Source organism: Gadus chalcogrammus, chromosome 15 (genome assembly GCF_026213295.1).
Source record: "Gadus chalcogrammus isolate NIFS_2021 chromosome 15, NIFS_Gcha_1.0, whole genome shotgun sequence".
NCBI lineage: Eukaryota > Metazoa > Chordata > Actinopteri > Gadiformes > Gadidae > Gadus > Gadus chalcogrammus.
In genome coordinates this window covers 27845265-27861017 of record NC_079426.1, presented here as the reverse complement: position 1 = coordinate 27861017, position 15753 = coordinate 27845265, and the positions used below count along the sequence as shown (strand labels likewise).

Sequence of the window (15753 nt, the reverse complement as noted above, 5' to 3'; positions counted from 1 at the left end):
TTGCAGAAACGTATAAATAGCTCAGTTTTCTCCCGGCTCCTGGGTTGAGATGGCAGCTCTGCGGGACATCATATCCAACCCTCCTCCGGCTACATTGAAAGCTCTATTCTACCTGATAGGGTAGAAATCAAAAGGACGCGACAAAGCAGAGAAAGAAATTAGTAAATGTAATGTGAAGCAATAGAGCACATGTTAATTATAAACAGCTCGCCCCTATCAGCGATGATTAGCCGCTTAATCCTACTGATGAGCGACGGAGGAAATCTCCTGGTTCCCACGCTCTGACCCTCCAGGAGGAGGAGGGGATCGGAGAGGAGGGCGAGGAGCCACACTATCATCTCATGCAGCCCAATTTCAGGTTGGCGTTAATGTGATTTATGACAATCTTTTGATTTTCATTCTGTAAAGCTAGGAGAGATGAAACTGAAAACGAGGGGGGGGTGGGGCGGTCTCCAAGGGGGACCAATAGGATTACATTTGACTGTCAAAAGATGATTGAATAAAGATTTGACAGGCTGTCTTCAAAAAGCATCTCCGCGGACGGTTACCGAGCGAGGGAAGAGGAGGGTTTTTTCGGTTTTGCGCCTTAGCTCTGATCTTTGATCTGCCATCAATGTCTCTTACCTTCTTTTGTCCTCCAACTTGCCTAAAGTCCCCCAATGCACACGCGACCCAATTCTCACATTTCAAGTCTTAATAAGTTTTAAGGTCAAAGTCGTCAGTCATCACTGGTAACAGAATGAGGAGAAGCAGGTAGCACTAGCAAGGCAGGTAACGCTTTATATTAAGGTCCTTGTAATATGCCTTTGTTGATAGGTAATAAGACCTTATTATATGCCTATTAACTCTAATTGGGGTTAATACGACTATATGGGTCAATAATAGCATAATAACCATGTTTATTGTGAGATTATATGACTTTTATAAGCACTTATAAGAAACTTGTTAACTATTTAAGGATTGCTTAATATCATTAAGTCTTATGAGTTTCTTATAGTTGTTAATAAACGCATTGCAAACCCATTTATTGAGTCTTACTGCCTTACTTATTATGCCATTGTTAAACCTTTATTAAGCATTTTTTGTTACTTTATGAAGGTAAAAACAGCTTTATTATTCATTTATTAGCAGTAAATAAGCTCTATGGAACAATGCTTATTAAGGTTAATAAGTCCTTTATTAAACAGTTCATTAAGCATTTTGCAGGTACGGGATCTAAAGCGGGAACAATGCTTATTAAGGTTAATAAGTCCTTTATTAAACATTCAATTATACATTTTGCAGGCACAGGTTCTAAAGCGGGAACCCTGCTAATTAAGGCTAATAAACCCTTTATTAAACTGTTAAATATGCATTTTGCAGGTACGGGATCTAAAGCGGGAACACTGCTTATTAAGGTTAATAAGTCCTTTAATAAACAGTTCATTATGCATTTTGCAGGTACGGGATCTAAAGCGGGAACACTGCTTGTAAAGGTTAATAAGTCCTTTAATCTACACTTATTAACAGTTAATGAGTACTATATGTTGTCAAGGTTGATAAAATATGAATTAAAAAACGACCTATAACCTACTATTATTGCGGCGAAGCACAAAAGCACATTAAGATGGCTCTTTTGAAAAATATTTTACTTTTACAAAACGTCAGAACAGTGAAAAATACTCAAATTTCAACATTTTGTGCAATTGTAAAAATTGATTTTTTTAGTTCAGAACTTTTTACTACATTTTACTAAATGTATAAAAATAGAACATAACTATTACAACAGTAGAGCAAAAAAACTTAATTAAACTTTATTAACCATTAAACAATTTAAAAAATCTCTGTTGTGGGGATAAACCAACCAATATCACGAAGTGGGGTTTTATGAGGTGCTTCTGCATATTGAATCTGCAGATGGCGATCAGCACAGTCATAAGGAGGAGTTAGGGGGAGACGTCACTGCATCAGAAGTCAGCATTATACTGTTGAAGATAGGACCAGCAGAAAAGGGCCTTTTCACCACATATATAAATGCTTACCTAACAAATAAAAATCCATTCAATTGCACTCCAAATGTAGGATTTTGTCACTGCTTTAGTTTGTCGCAAGACAAACTTTTTTCCAAGCTTGGTTCGGCAATGTTTCATTACGTAATTCAGCTGCTTTAACTCAGCTCAGCTAATTTGATGAGTGATTCGCTGCTCTGCAACGACACGAGATGGCGTGTTAATACAAGGCCGAACTATGCTTCAAAGGAAGTGCAAAATAAAATGGCTGTCTGGTTCTAAACTAAAGCAGTGAAATTATAAATGATACATTTGAACAGATCATTTTTTTAAGGTAAGCATTTATACATGTGGTGAAAAGGCCCTTTCCTGCTGATTCCCTCTGCAACAGTACAATGCTGACTTCTGATAGAGCCACGTCTCCCCCAAACTCCTTAAAATGACAGTGCTGAACTCAATCTCCATAATGCAACATGTGTTGTCCTCACTGCAGTGTAGCAACTGCAGCTATACAACTAGTTAAACTCTTCCTTATAAATGAAGACGTGAGTCGTAGTAAGCTTTAGTTGCTCTTTACTGTGGCTCTTTTTCTCATTGTACAAGGTCAGAGTGAAAACTGTAACAAAACAAATACGAAAATTACCATTTAGCTCTGTAACAGGTGCTTTCCACATGTAAATAAATATAAATAAAACGTTTTTAGCCACAAACATATCACATGCATTTTTCATATAGTACTTTCTAACATTAACTTATGAATGTAATTATGAAATTATCAACTTACGACGTTGCCTCTGTGACGTTTACAGTGATACAATCATGCGGTTGAACACAGAAATGTAGCTAGGCAAATTCGGTTATCCTCCTCAGACTGCTAAACCAAAACGAACCTATGACCCGGAAACATTAGGGTGAAAACTGCTCTTTCAAAACAAATGTCCATTCAGATTTATGCGTGAAAGGCAACACACTCCCCGTCTGACCTCTGTGAGGTCATTAATTGACCCCGATGGACTACATGAGTCTCTGAACATCAGTCTTTAGTAAGAAGTAAGACAACTTCTGAGACTGGTCTGAAGAATGTTTTTGGATGTCCCTGATTTGTGGTCCTCAATTCCACCTTCCTCACCCTTCCGTCTTCTCCAGGGAAGGCCTTTGTGATGGTAGCCATGGGCCAGTTGTTGCGGGTAGCTTGACTGTCTTTGAGAAGGACAACGTCTCCTATTTGCAGGTTTTGGTAAGATTTGGTCCATTTCTTGCGACACTGCAAGGTTGGCAAATACTCTCGACTCCAACGACTCCAGAATCTGTTGGAAAGAGCCTGTACTTGTCTCCACTGTTTGGTGAAGAGATCTTTATCTGTAAAGTCTCCTGGTGGAGGTGGGACTCCAGTTTTTTGAGTTAGGAGCATTGATGGCGACAGAATGAATGGATCGTCAGGATCATTGGAAACTGGGATTAGTGGCCTTGCATTTACAATAGCTGTCACTTCTGCCATTAGTGTACACAAAACCTCATGGGTTAGGCGATTGTGCTGTTCGAGAAACATTGAGTCCAGGATTCTTCGGGCCACCTTAATCAGACGTTCCCAAGAACCGCCCATGTGTGAGGCGTGTGGGAGGGTTGAATTCCCATGAGCACCCTTGTTGGTTTAGGTACCTCTGCACCGTGGCATCTGGTTGGTTTTGGCTCATTCCAAGTTCCTTACATGCAGCTATGAAATTTGTGCCGCAGTCGGACATTAGCTGTTTGGCAGGTCCTCTTATTGCAAAGAAACGCCTCAAAGCGTTAATACAACTTGAAGTGTCCATTGACTCAATGACCTCAATGTGGACGGCTCTGGAGCTCATACAGCAGAACATCATAGCCCACCGTTTGCTCTCAGCTTGTCCTCCTCTTGTTCGTCTGGCAGTAATACACCAGGGTCCAAAGACATCCAATCCCACATATGTAAATGGAGGGCAGGTTTGAAGGCGTTCTGGAGGCAAATTTGCCATGCGTTGCTCTTGCATTTTGCCTCTGAGTTTGCGACAAGTTATACATTTGTGTAAGACTGAATTGATGAGCCTCTTCCCCCCCAAGAGCCATAAACCTGCAGCTCTGATGGCTCCTTCTGTCAGGTGACGGCCTTGGTGTTTGACTTGGGCGTGATGGTGTCTGACAAGCAACAAGGCGATGTGGTTTTCCTTTGGGAGGATTATTGGGTTCTTCTCTCCAGTGCCCAGGTTAGCGTTCTTTAGTCGTCCTCCAACACAAATGAGATTGTTCTCCAAGGTTGGACTGAGGCAACGAAGTCTGCTGTTTATCGGGACTGGCTTATTCGTGATCAAAGCCTCAAATTCCTTTGAAAATGCTCTCCTCTGAACAGCTGAAATAATGACTTCCTTTGCGAGGGATAGTTCATCTGGGGTTCGAGACAGATCACACCTGTGCCACCCTTGACACTTGTCCATGTCTTTAGTGAGCTTAAAGGACCTCACAATGTGAATTAAGTGTGCTATAGCTCGGACAAGAGAGTTGAAGCTGGAGAACCTTAGGAAGCGTTCTGTGCTGAGGCTTTTCTCTTGCAGCTTTGTGGCATAGCTCCTCACTTGGGGACGGATATCCACGTCCAATTCTGGTTTGATCAGGTCGAAGGACTGAACTGGATCTGGTTCGTTGGGAGAGTCGAGCAAGAAGTCAGGGCCTTGTAACCATGCAGTCTGTGCCAAGAGTGAGGCAGGAATAGACCTTGATGCATGGTCTGCAGGATTAACCTCTGTGCGCACATAGTGCCATTGCTCAGGTTTTGTGGTTTGGCGAATGCGCTGAACTCTATTATGGACGTAGACATAGAATCGTCTGGATTCATTACGGATATAGCCGAGGACCACTTTGCTGTCAGTATAGAACTTTGTGGAATCCAGCTTCAAATCCAATTCATCATGGATTAAGTCTGCCATTTCCACTGCTAAGACTGCCGCACAGAGTTCGAGCCTTGGAATAGTTGGTTCAGACTGAGGTGCAAGTTTTGATTTGGCCATGACGAACCCAATGTGAGTTTGTCCATCTCCTTGTACGGCCTTCAAATACGCCACAGCACCGATGGCTTTGATAGATGCATCAGAAAACACACAGAGCTCTGTACGCACTGCCGTTTCTAGTAAAGCTGATGTGTATGTCTGTGGTACATGAAGGTGTCTCAGCTCCTGAAGTGATTCTTGCCAAGCTTTCCACTTGCTGAATTTGTCTTCAGGCAGTGGTACATCCCACCCGGACTGCTCAGCGGTGAGTTCCCGAAGGAGGAGCCTTCCTTGGATTGTGACTGGGGCCAGAAAACCCAAGGGGTCAAAAACACTGTTCACCGTGGAGAGGACACCACGGCGAGTGAACGGCTTGATGGTGTTTGCAACAGAGAAAGTGAATGTGTCACTTGCCATCTCCCACAGGAGACCCAGACTGCGTTGAGTGGACGCAGCCTCTCCGCTTAAGTCCACATCCTTCGCAACTGCAGCACAGTCTTCAGATGGAAAGGCTTCCAGGACTGTCTGGCTGTTGGAGGCAAACTTGTGGAGCCTGAGGTTTGACTCGGCTAGTGACATCTGTGTTCTGCTCAACAAGCTGATGGCTTCGGCATTGGTCGACGCAGAACGAAGGCCGTCGTCCACATAGAAGTGGCGTTTCACGAAGTTGACCGTGTCGGACCCATGTTCTCGTGCACCCTCTCTAATTGCTCTCCTGAGTCCGTAGATGGCTACGGCTGGGGACGGACTGTTGCCGAAAACATGAACTTTCATTCTGTAGTCTATGATTTCTTTTGTCACATCATTGTCCCGGTACCACAGGAATCTCAAATAATTTCTGTGGTCCTCTCGCACCAAAAAGCAGTGAAACATCTGCTGTATGTCTGCCAAGATGGCAACCTTTTCCTTACGGAACCGCATCAGAACTCCGAGGAGAGAATTGTTGAGGTCGGGGCCTGTAAGCAATACATCATTGAGTGAAACACCTAAGTGTTTGGCACTAGAGTCAAACACCACCCTGATTTGGCCTGGTTTTTGAGGGTGGTACACTCCAAAGGATGGCAGGTACCAGCATTCTTCGTCCTCTTCTAGTACTTGAGCGAATTCTGCATTGGTCGTTCGCCAATATTTTCCCCATGAAAGCAACGTATTGCTGTTGCATCTCTGGCTTCTTTTTCAAGCTTTGTTGGAGTGATGCAAAGCGTCTGACTGCTTGTTCTCGATTGTTAGACAAGCGTTGTCTGGGATGCTTGAATGGGAGTGGAGCCACCCAGCTGTTAATTAATTAATTAATTTCTGTATACCTCTTTGTCCATTAGTTTCAAGAAGATGCTATCTTCAATAGAAGATGCTAGCTTGTTGTCATGTTCAGTGTGACTGAAAACTGTTTGGCCCAATGTTTCCTCCACAGACTTGCTAGTAACTGAAATCCTGTCTCTCATCTCTTTTCCTTGGTAAACCTTTTCTTTGATGTGCAAGAAGTTTGTACAGGGTTCGAGTAGGGAGGGCCGGCCGTTGTCAAGCACGGTTGTCTTAAAGGTGTTGACTCTATGTTGTGTCGCTCTATGTTGCACCTTATGTTCTTGGGAAACGCTATTTCATTTCACTGTATACTGTGTATATGGCTGAAATGACAATAAATTATCTTGAATCTTGAATCTTGAATCTTGACTGTTGGTATATGCGCTTTCCCCAAGCAGACTTCTGCAACCAGCACCCATCCTAGGTCCAAGCGTTGGGCAAAGGGGGCATTGTGGGGGCCATTGACAAGTTCCCTAACTTTGTGCGCTCTTATTATGTCCCTACCAAGTAACAGGAGGATCTCAGCAGTTGGGTCGACCTCTGGGATGTGCTCTGCTACCTTGACAAGATGTGGATGATGACGAGCTGCATTTGGGGTTGGGATTTCAGAGCGGTTGTCAAGTATGTCGTTGCACTCGATGAGTGGTGGGAGATGGATTGTGACCTTTCCGTCCAGTGACTCGACCATGACGTCTACAGCCCTGCGCCCAGATGTTTCCATTACACCGGAGCATGTCTTCAGATAGTAAGAGTATGGTTTGCACTCAATGTTAAACAGCTCAAAAAGGCTGGACCTGGCTAGCGACCGGTTGCTTTGGTCATCTAGGATGACGTAGGCATTGATAGCTTTGTCCGGTTGACCTTTGGGATATAGCTTCACAAGACAAATCTTTGAACATGACCAGCCAACGTTTCCTGTGCCACAGACCTCTGTGCAGTTTGAGTTAACCACAGCTTTAATGGTGCTGCTCTCTTCCTCCTCCCCGCCGTTGTGTGGTGGAGTTGAAGGGGCCTTGACTTGAGGTGCAGGTCCAGGGTGCATGGCAGAGTCGTGATAGGTGCTATCACACTCCAAACACTTAACTGCATTCGGACAGTCCTTAGCAAGGTGAGTATTTGAGCCACAGCACTTAAAGCAGATTCCTTTTTCTTTGAGAAAGGCCTTTCTTTCCTCCAGGTTCATGGCTCTGAAGGCTTTGCAGCGTTTGAGAGGATGTGGCTTGCCATGTATTGGACAGCTTTTGTTAGGGTCGCTGGCTCCTTTTTTATACTTAGGCTTGTTGGGGCGATGTCCGTCTTGTGGACTGAAATTGGGTACTTTGTGCCTTTAAAGAAGGTTCTTTCAGACTTTGCAGGCGAGCCACTGGTGCTTGGGATAGCAAAGCCAGGGTCGTTCCTTTTACGTGCTTCGCTGCACACAAACTTGCTGAAGAACTCAAACGGTGGAAATCTTCCTCTATTTTCTTCCTTGTGTTTAGAACCAACTGAAATCCATTTTTCTTGAAGCCCATAGGGCAGTTTCCCAACTATGGGTTCAATGCCGCGTGCGGTATCCAGGTAGGAGAGAGCTGGGAGGTAGCCATCCTCCTTGGCGCACTGCACTTCCATTAACAAGTCTGCTAGTTCCCGTAGCTTCGTCTGTTCTTTTGCTGAGACTCTTGGGAAATTATCGAGCCGGTCGAAAAGAGCTTTTTCAATTATTTCAGATGCTGAATAACATTCCCGGAGGCGTTCCCAGGCCTTTGTGAGTGCTATGACTGGGTTTGTTATGTACACTGACCGTAGACGTTTGACGTGGTTGCCAGATTCTTTACCAAGCCATTTTGTCATTAAGTCCAATTCCTCAGTAGCTGTGAGTAGCCTAGCCCTTGAGTGGCGCTGATGTATGACGACTGCCAAGCACGATAATGTTCAGGCTGATCGTCAAACTGATATAAACTTGAACTCACCAGGTCCCGTCGAGCCAAATACTGCGCCAGGTGTTCGACCATGTGTCCAGTGTAGGGAGCTGTCGGTGCTCTCTGGGGATAGAAGGGCTGTGCTGACCTGTTCGAGTCGGTGTGGTTCACCTTTGAGCCTCTCTGTTGGTCAGATTCTCCATGCGGAGCCTGGTTTTCTATCTTAACCCCTGGTGGGACATATAGATCAGGAGGCTGACATGTTGACTGGGTAGCTTTATTGGCTGGTTGAGCTGGGGGGTCGTTAGAAGGATGGCCTTTATATGAGTGCGGGTCGAAGTGAGACGTAATGTATTCTTTTGTCCGTCTCATTTTATCCTCTTCTGATGGGCCTACTTCATCTACCAGCATATACTTTTCCATACCGTCTGCTGCTTCCCACACAGCTGCTTCAGCCTCAGCCATTGCTGCCTCTCTGCGAATGGTGAGCGCTTCTCACTCGACATCTTTCTTTGCCTTTTCCAGCTGATATGTAGCTTCTCTGTCAGCCTTTTCTTTCTGGTGCTCTGCCTCCTTAGGAGCCCTCTCTATTTTAGCTTTGGCTTCTTGTTCAGCGAATGCAAGATGTGTTCTAGCTGCCTCTGCTTTAGCTCGTGCACGTATTAATGAGCTACTTGATGCCGTAGATGACCTGGAACTTCTTTTGCTGGCCACCGAAATCTTTTCGCTTTGTTGAGCTTCCATCTTACCACGATGTACAACGCCAGCTCTTTAACGTCTTTTCACTGTGTTGTCCTCACTGCAGCGTAGCAACTGCAGCTATACAACTAGTTAAACTCTTCCTTATAAATGAAGACGTGAGTCATAGTAAGCTTTAGTTGCTCTTTACTGTGGCTCTTTTTCTCATTGTACAAGGTCAGAGTGAAAACTGTAACAAAACAAATACGAAAATTACCATTTAGCATTGTAACAGGTGCTTTCCACATGTAAATAAATCGTTTTTAGCCACAAACATATCACATGCATTTTTCATGTAAATAGTACTTTCTAACATTAACTTATGAATGTAATAATGAAATTATCAACTTACGACGTTGCCTCTGTGACGTTTACATTGATACAATCATGCGGTTGAACACAGAAATGTAGATATGCAAATTCGGTTAGCTTCCTCAGACTACTGAACTAAAACAAACCTATGACCCGGAAACATTAGGGTGAAAATGGCCCTTCAAAATAAGAGCTTTTTCAAAACAAAGACCATTCAGATTTATGCTTGAAAGGCAACACACAACAGATATGCAGAAGTATTTAAACCTTTAACACACAAATTTTCCATTCCATAATCACCCTAAAAACTCCCCTTCCCCAAACGCACCAGCTTCCCTGACCTCTTAAGGCCCCCTGCACTGCATCCTCAATACTGTCACCGAGCTTTCCAGTAGGCTATGCGACTCTTTATATTCATCATATATTTCGGGGGCCCCAATGGCAAGTTTAGCAATGGGAACATTTAATGCAATGGTGTTGCGATCAGGGCTCCAAAGTGCGACCTATTAGGTTGCATATGCAACCTAATTTCTTTAGGTGCGAGTTAAAATTGAATGAGGTCGCTCCGGTGCTACTTGCAGGAGGACGATTGAAAAAAATATATATATCGTTTTTAATTTTTTTTATTTCTCTTCCCAGTCCCGCGGTTGTGGTTGATAATAAAATCGTACTTTCTGGCTCATTCCAGCGAGTCCACTACTCTCTCTCGCTCCCTGTCTCTGCCTGCCTGTCTGTCTGCACCTTTTACAGTCTATGGTCTGCACACTACACGTGCACAGTCTTGCTGCGCACGCAGCACGCACAAAAAAGTAAACAAAGCAGATACAATATGAAGCGGTCGATAGTCGATTATTTTAAGAAAATAAATGTGCCAGAGGAAACAAATGAGGCTGTTGTTTAGTGGTGCAACGGTTTACGGGTTTCCCGTGATCCGTGCGGTGCAACCCTCATGGTTCGGGACGCAAGTGATCCACGGATCGGCTGATAAAAAAATAAGTTGTTTTTTAACCGGAAACCGGAACCGGAAGCGGTCATATTTATGTTTGGTTGTAGTCTTTTTGCGCGGTTCTCCATATAAACAATAGGGCTAGAACCGAGCGAAATGACCCTTGCAATGAGCAATGAGTCTTCCAACCGAAATCAATGGATTTACAAAATGCCAAATAAAACACAAAACTGTATTTCGCTACCATACTTGATGAAAAAAAAAGAAGAAGAGGTTGTCTGCATTGTCTTGGGAGAGTGTAGACTCTAAACTCTCCCAAGGCAATGCAGACATCCTGAATTTAAAGTTGTAAACCCAGGGTTAGGGATTATTTACTATCCATGTTAAAAAGAAGAAGGAATAATGCCTCAGATTGCAATTTTTTTAAATATTGACTATGCTTGAATGAAGCAGGATTATTACCTAATTTTTCACTTTATTTTGTTTTTACACATTTGAAGATTTTATTTAAAGTCACATTTGTCTTGTTATCTTTTTTGCTGTTGTTGATCCGAAAATGATCCGACCCGTGATTCAAAAACCGTGACACGATCTGAACCGTGAGTTTTGTGATCCATTGCACCCCTACTGTTGGTGGTGGTGGAGAAGGGTTAGCAGAGGAAGCGACAGTGACAGGTTGGCGAAAAAGGCGGAGGACAGTGGGGAGAAAAAAAAAAGAAGACAGTTTTTCAACAACAATGGCTGGTGCAGTTCCCGTGGTTACGATATGGGGGACAAGCCATGGTGTGTGTGTGTACTGCAGGATATGTGGCCCGTCCGTTGCAGGCAGGACACATTTTGTAAATGGATCTACACAACTCAAAGTTCAGTCATTGAAATTACACAACGAAAGCCAAAAGCACAATACGTGCAGGGACCGCTGCATCACACGAAGCTCCCAGCCCCTCCCCACCTCATTTAATAGGATAGATGAGACCAATCGCTCGGCGGAGAATGAAGAAATAATCATCAAGTTTAACACCGCCTACAACATCGCTAAAGAGGAACTCCCGTTCACAAAAAAAAAAAATGGTGCTACCTTATTTGTTTTGGTGCTACTAAATGAAAAGCTAGGTGGCACCAGTGTTACCTGTGAAAAAGTTAGTCTGGAGCCCTGGTTGCGATCCTCTCCCACTTCATCACAGGCCGTAGTCATGGATTTCTTCTTTTTGAAGACACTCGACACTCTGCGGTACCTGCCAAGGACTTCATCTGGGCCGCGTGCTAGGATATAAAATAATAAGTAAACAAGGTGTTCAAGGTGTGCAATGGAAATGAACAGCATTCAGCATCTCTAGCCGAAAATTGGGCAACATGTCACACATATCACATCGATGGGTTTGTTGTAGTAGTATTCGTTTGGTTCACGTGACGTCACTGTAGCTTTGTACCGCCATCTTGACGACCGATCCCACCCACTGACCCACTGATTTCAGTGGTAACTCAGCACCAACAACAACACCTACGACCACAATCAAACAATGAGGATGCACTCTTTTATTCTCTTGAGTGCAGGTAATGAAAGGTTCCGAAAGATGGCATATCCATGTAGCTTACTAATGAATAAAATGCATACAAAAAACGTTGACATATGACCCACTATGTTCTGCTCCATTTACCCAATGTTGACATCGTCCCAGCCAAAGAGTATGGTATTAACAGTGTTGGGCAAGTTACTTTAAATGAGTAACTTAGTTACAGTTACTAGTTACTTCTTTCAAAAGTAACTCAGTTACTTTAAGTTACTCGATACTCTCAAGGTAACTAGTTACTAGGGAAAGTAACTTTTTTTTCTTTCTAAATTATCTTATTAATGTGTTGCCTCCCTAACTGGATAGCTAGGGACCACAAGCGCAATGCGCCACCTAGTGACCTGAACGTGCCATAGCAGTGTAGTAGTGGGAGTGCAAATGAATGAAATATTTCCATTGTTTCCAACTGTTTCCAACCCTCTACAAATGCACACACATTATTTTGGGGTTGATGTGGCATAGTGTTCGACAAAACAAAGGTACAATTTGATCATTGTACCCAGTAGCACTACGATGAAGCAGTGGATCAACAAAACAAAACATACAGTATGTTTTGAAACTTTTGATAGGCATATTTATTGTAGCCATTGAAACAGGTACAAAGTATAGGTTTGGCAGTGCAAAAATTAAACTGTGCCTCAGAACATTTAGCAACTGTAGGAATCAATAATAGTGCAAAACTGATACAATAGATGTAAACAATGTAAACACAGTGAGGTTTATCCGTTCTTTGGAACTTTAACTCAAAACTGCTAAACAACTGGAGACCTCATCATCAATAATGATGGGCAAACTTAAAAGTATTTTCAGCATCACAAAGAGAAACCAAATAAATAAAAAGTACTTTCAGCCTCACAAACATAGTTAATGTTTAACAAAAATAATATTTCCTCCACTCTGGCCGTTTTGGCAACCTGGCCGTTGCCAACTAAGAAGATGAGGAGCACCTGAGGAACCGGTGGAGAAGCAGCTTAAATAGCCTGCTTCTCCACTCATTCGGGGCTCTCTCAGCCATGTGGCTCGTGCTGAGAGGGAGCGACGGTCGCGGGAGAAGCCGGGAGCGGGAGCCATGCTGACCTCACCGACGGACCGGACCCGGAGATCCCTCACCCTTTTTACCCCATAAGTGGAAGAACTTTCGTTGTCTTTTGTTTTACCTTTTTTAAGTGGTTATACGCAATAAAAACCGTTGACCCACACCCTATTTGGTCCGTCTCCTTCGGGAATCTCAGCCGCCGACGATCGGGCTTGCCACACCGTTTAGATAAATAAAACAACTGATTAAATCAATAATGGTGAAAAAGTGCTTTAGTAGTCTATATTAACACACACACACACACACGCATGGAAATTTCACTTGGAAATATTAACCTGCTTGACCTTGTGGAGCACCCATTGGCGTCAGTTTGGTTTGAAATGTGGTGGGGACAGAGACGCAATCTGGAATGCATTTTTAGAAGTGCTGGGGATGCACCTTATTATTCTTTAGCGCAGGTCATGAAAGGTTCTGAAGACGGGATACCTGTGTAGCTTACTAATTAATACGATTTTTACAAAAAAATTATGTCTGACACGTTTTATGAAGAAAGCGTTTTCAAAAAGCATTGGACATGATGACCCACAATGTTCTGCTCCATGATGCACTCAATGTTGACGTGACATGACATGAGCTATACCAAAATAAACAAAGAGGGGCTTATTACCTACGTGTTTAAGTTCAGAAGGGGAAAACGTATACACACAGCACTACAAATGTCAAGATCGAAAAAGCTAAAAATAATTATAGCTGAACGCTTTATATCACATCATGAGCTGGCTGTTCTCAATTCACAACACACATCCATCCAATCTACAGGGCATTCTGACCAAAACCCGCATGCACTCCCCCCCCCCACACACACACACACACACACAATCATTCCATAATTAAAGCAAAGCGAATGACCAAAAGTCACTTTGAGTCAACAAGAGACTGACTCCACCGACTCCACTATCGTAATCTCCACTAGTCTATACCCAACACCGTAAGAACGCTAACACTGGATAATTTAAGTTAGGCTACTTGGAGGCTATGCTAGTAGTACTATTTCAAGTTAAAACAGCAGACCACATGAGGGCAAAAAACACAAAAGATCTCTCCAAAGTACCAGCAAATCTTAAGCAATAAATATTGCATCTTACCTTTATTAACGTGCCAGTGGTCTGCAGATGTATCCCGCGGTGTAGCCTGCGTGCCTGCTGCCTAACCACATCCATTTAGTTCAACAGGTTTTTGCTCTGACACTGTCCATCCATGGTACTAGCGGTCTGGTGCTTTTTACCTATGTATTCAGGCTAAAATTAATTGACTGTCTGATGCCTCATCATTGCATACCAGCCATAGAGTATTGGTATTAATATCTCATTCATTGTCCAAGTCAGGCTGGCACCTCATACGAAAATAATCCACAACTACGCTGCCGCAGAGGGGACACCTAGTCACGACTGAAAAAAGACGAGATAGCGATACAACCAGAGCCCGACATTCTCTGATCCTACCTAGTTAATTATACAGCAAAATGTCAAAAAGGAGTGGACAAGACATCAGAGCTTTTTTTAAAGCCAAGCAATTGAAGCTGACATGCACAGTAAGTGTGATAGTGTCTTATGAGCTCAGCTAAATTAATATTTATTCTGGAAATATATTGTAATTCTTGAGTTTTTTTTAGCTAGCTAGCCTCTACCAGCGCGACACACTGTTGGCTATCATGCCTAGTGCTACTGGAGTGTTTTGCCCTATGTGCTTTAACGTTTAGCTTTCCTATTTAAATAAATTTTGAATTTACAACAGTACGAATGATTTATTTTATTTTCACTTCAATGACGTTTCGTTAGCAGTTTTCAGACTCCCCACTAGATGGTCGTAAATCATCCATATTATTTGTACCAAGTAACAACCAGGTACCAACCGCACACTCCAAACCAATATTTTGTCAAAAACCAATTACAATATTGATAACATATACCACAACCAACATACCGTCATAGTGGTCATATCATTACAATAAAGGTTACAAGACTTTTGTTTGCACACCACATAAATCTCATAAAATAGAGGGCATAATCAATTGAGTTAACACATTTTTATTTATTTATAAGGAACAGGAACCAAGTGCATCAGAGCTCAATGAAAGGCAGGAACTGGTAGATGGCAATGAAGAGGTGAGTTGGCAGAAACAAGTTCCTAAAAGGAGAAAACACTGCATTTTAAAATAAATAAATAAGACAGAGCTAAATCAATTAAGTTATCAATCTTCTGTCTTTGTTTACATTTGATCAGGGAGAGGAACTAAGTCAATCAGAACATAAGGCTGGTTTATGCTCGGTTACGTAAGCGTAAGCGCAAGCGCAAGAGGCCCTTGCGCGCCCTTGCGCGACTTCTCACGTCTTGCGTGCGTCGGGTGATTTTTCTAGACTTGCGTCATTTTTTACGTAAGCTTTTACGCGAGCAGCCCAGCCTGCAAGGCTGTGATTGGTTTGCTGGTCTGGTTACTACTTCCTGTCTGGAGTATCACCCGGCAGGCTCATATACAAAAGCATTAACCTGAAGTGAAGTTAACTTTGCTGCCAACACATTATGTCGTTTTAAAATGTAGAGAGATATGCACATTTATACAACCCCAATGATCAACAACTTCATCACCCCTGTTCCTCTGTCTGTTGCCATCATTCACTGTGTATGGGGAGAACACGATCTGGCACATAAACAAACCAACGACTCCCACAGACAAAGACGTCATTCTCGAGGTCGTCTTCAACGAAAAACTTTCCTCCACATATTACTCCACCTACTGTTCTGGCGGTAAATTGCTTGGCAACACGCGCAACCTAAAAGGGAGCATGAATTGCTTTGAGTAAATTTTGCGCAACAACGTAACACCAACGCTGAAGCATGCAGCCGCCTTTAGTGACGCTAATGTTGGCTATAGCTTCAACGTCAATGATAGAAACTATCAA

General features: G+C 43.1%; 1 protein-coding gene across 1 annotated transcript; it reads right to left on the bottom strand.

The window, feature by feature from the left end:
- Window positions 1-2192: 2192 nt before the first annotated feature.
- On the bottom strand, window positions 2193-9559 carry LOC130405127 (uncharacterized). The gene is made up of 2 exons (XM_056610119.1): window positions 9281-9559; window positions 2193-9118 (listed from the first exon to the last, which is right to left on the bottom strand). The coding sequence occupies exon 2, from the start codon at window positions 5909-5911 to the stop codon at window positions 3563-3565; it is 2349 nt and encodes a 782-aa protein (XP_056466094.1). The 5' UTR covers window positions 5912-9118; window positions 9281-9559; the 3' UTR covers window positions 2193-3562.
- Between the last annotated feature and the right edge of the window lie 6194 nt (window positions 9560-15753).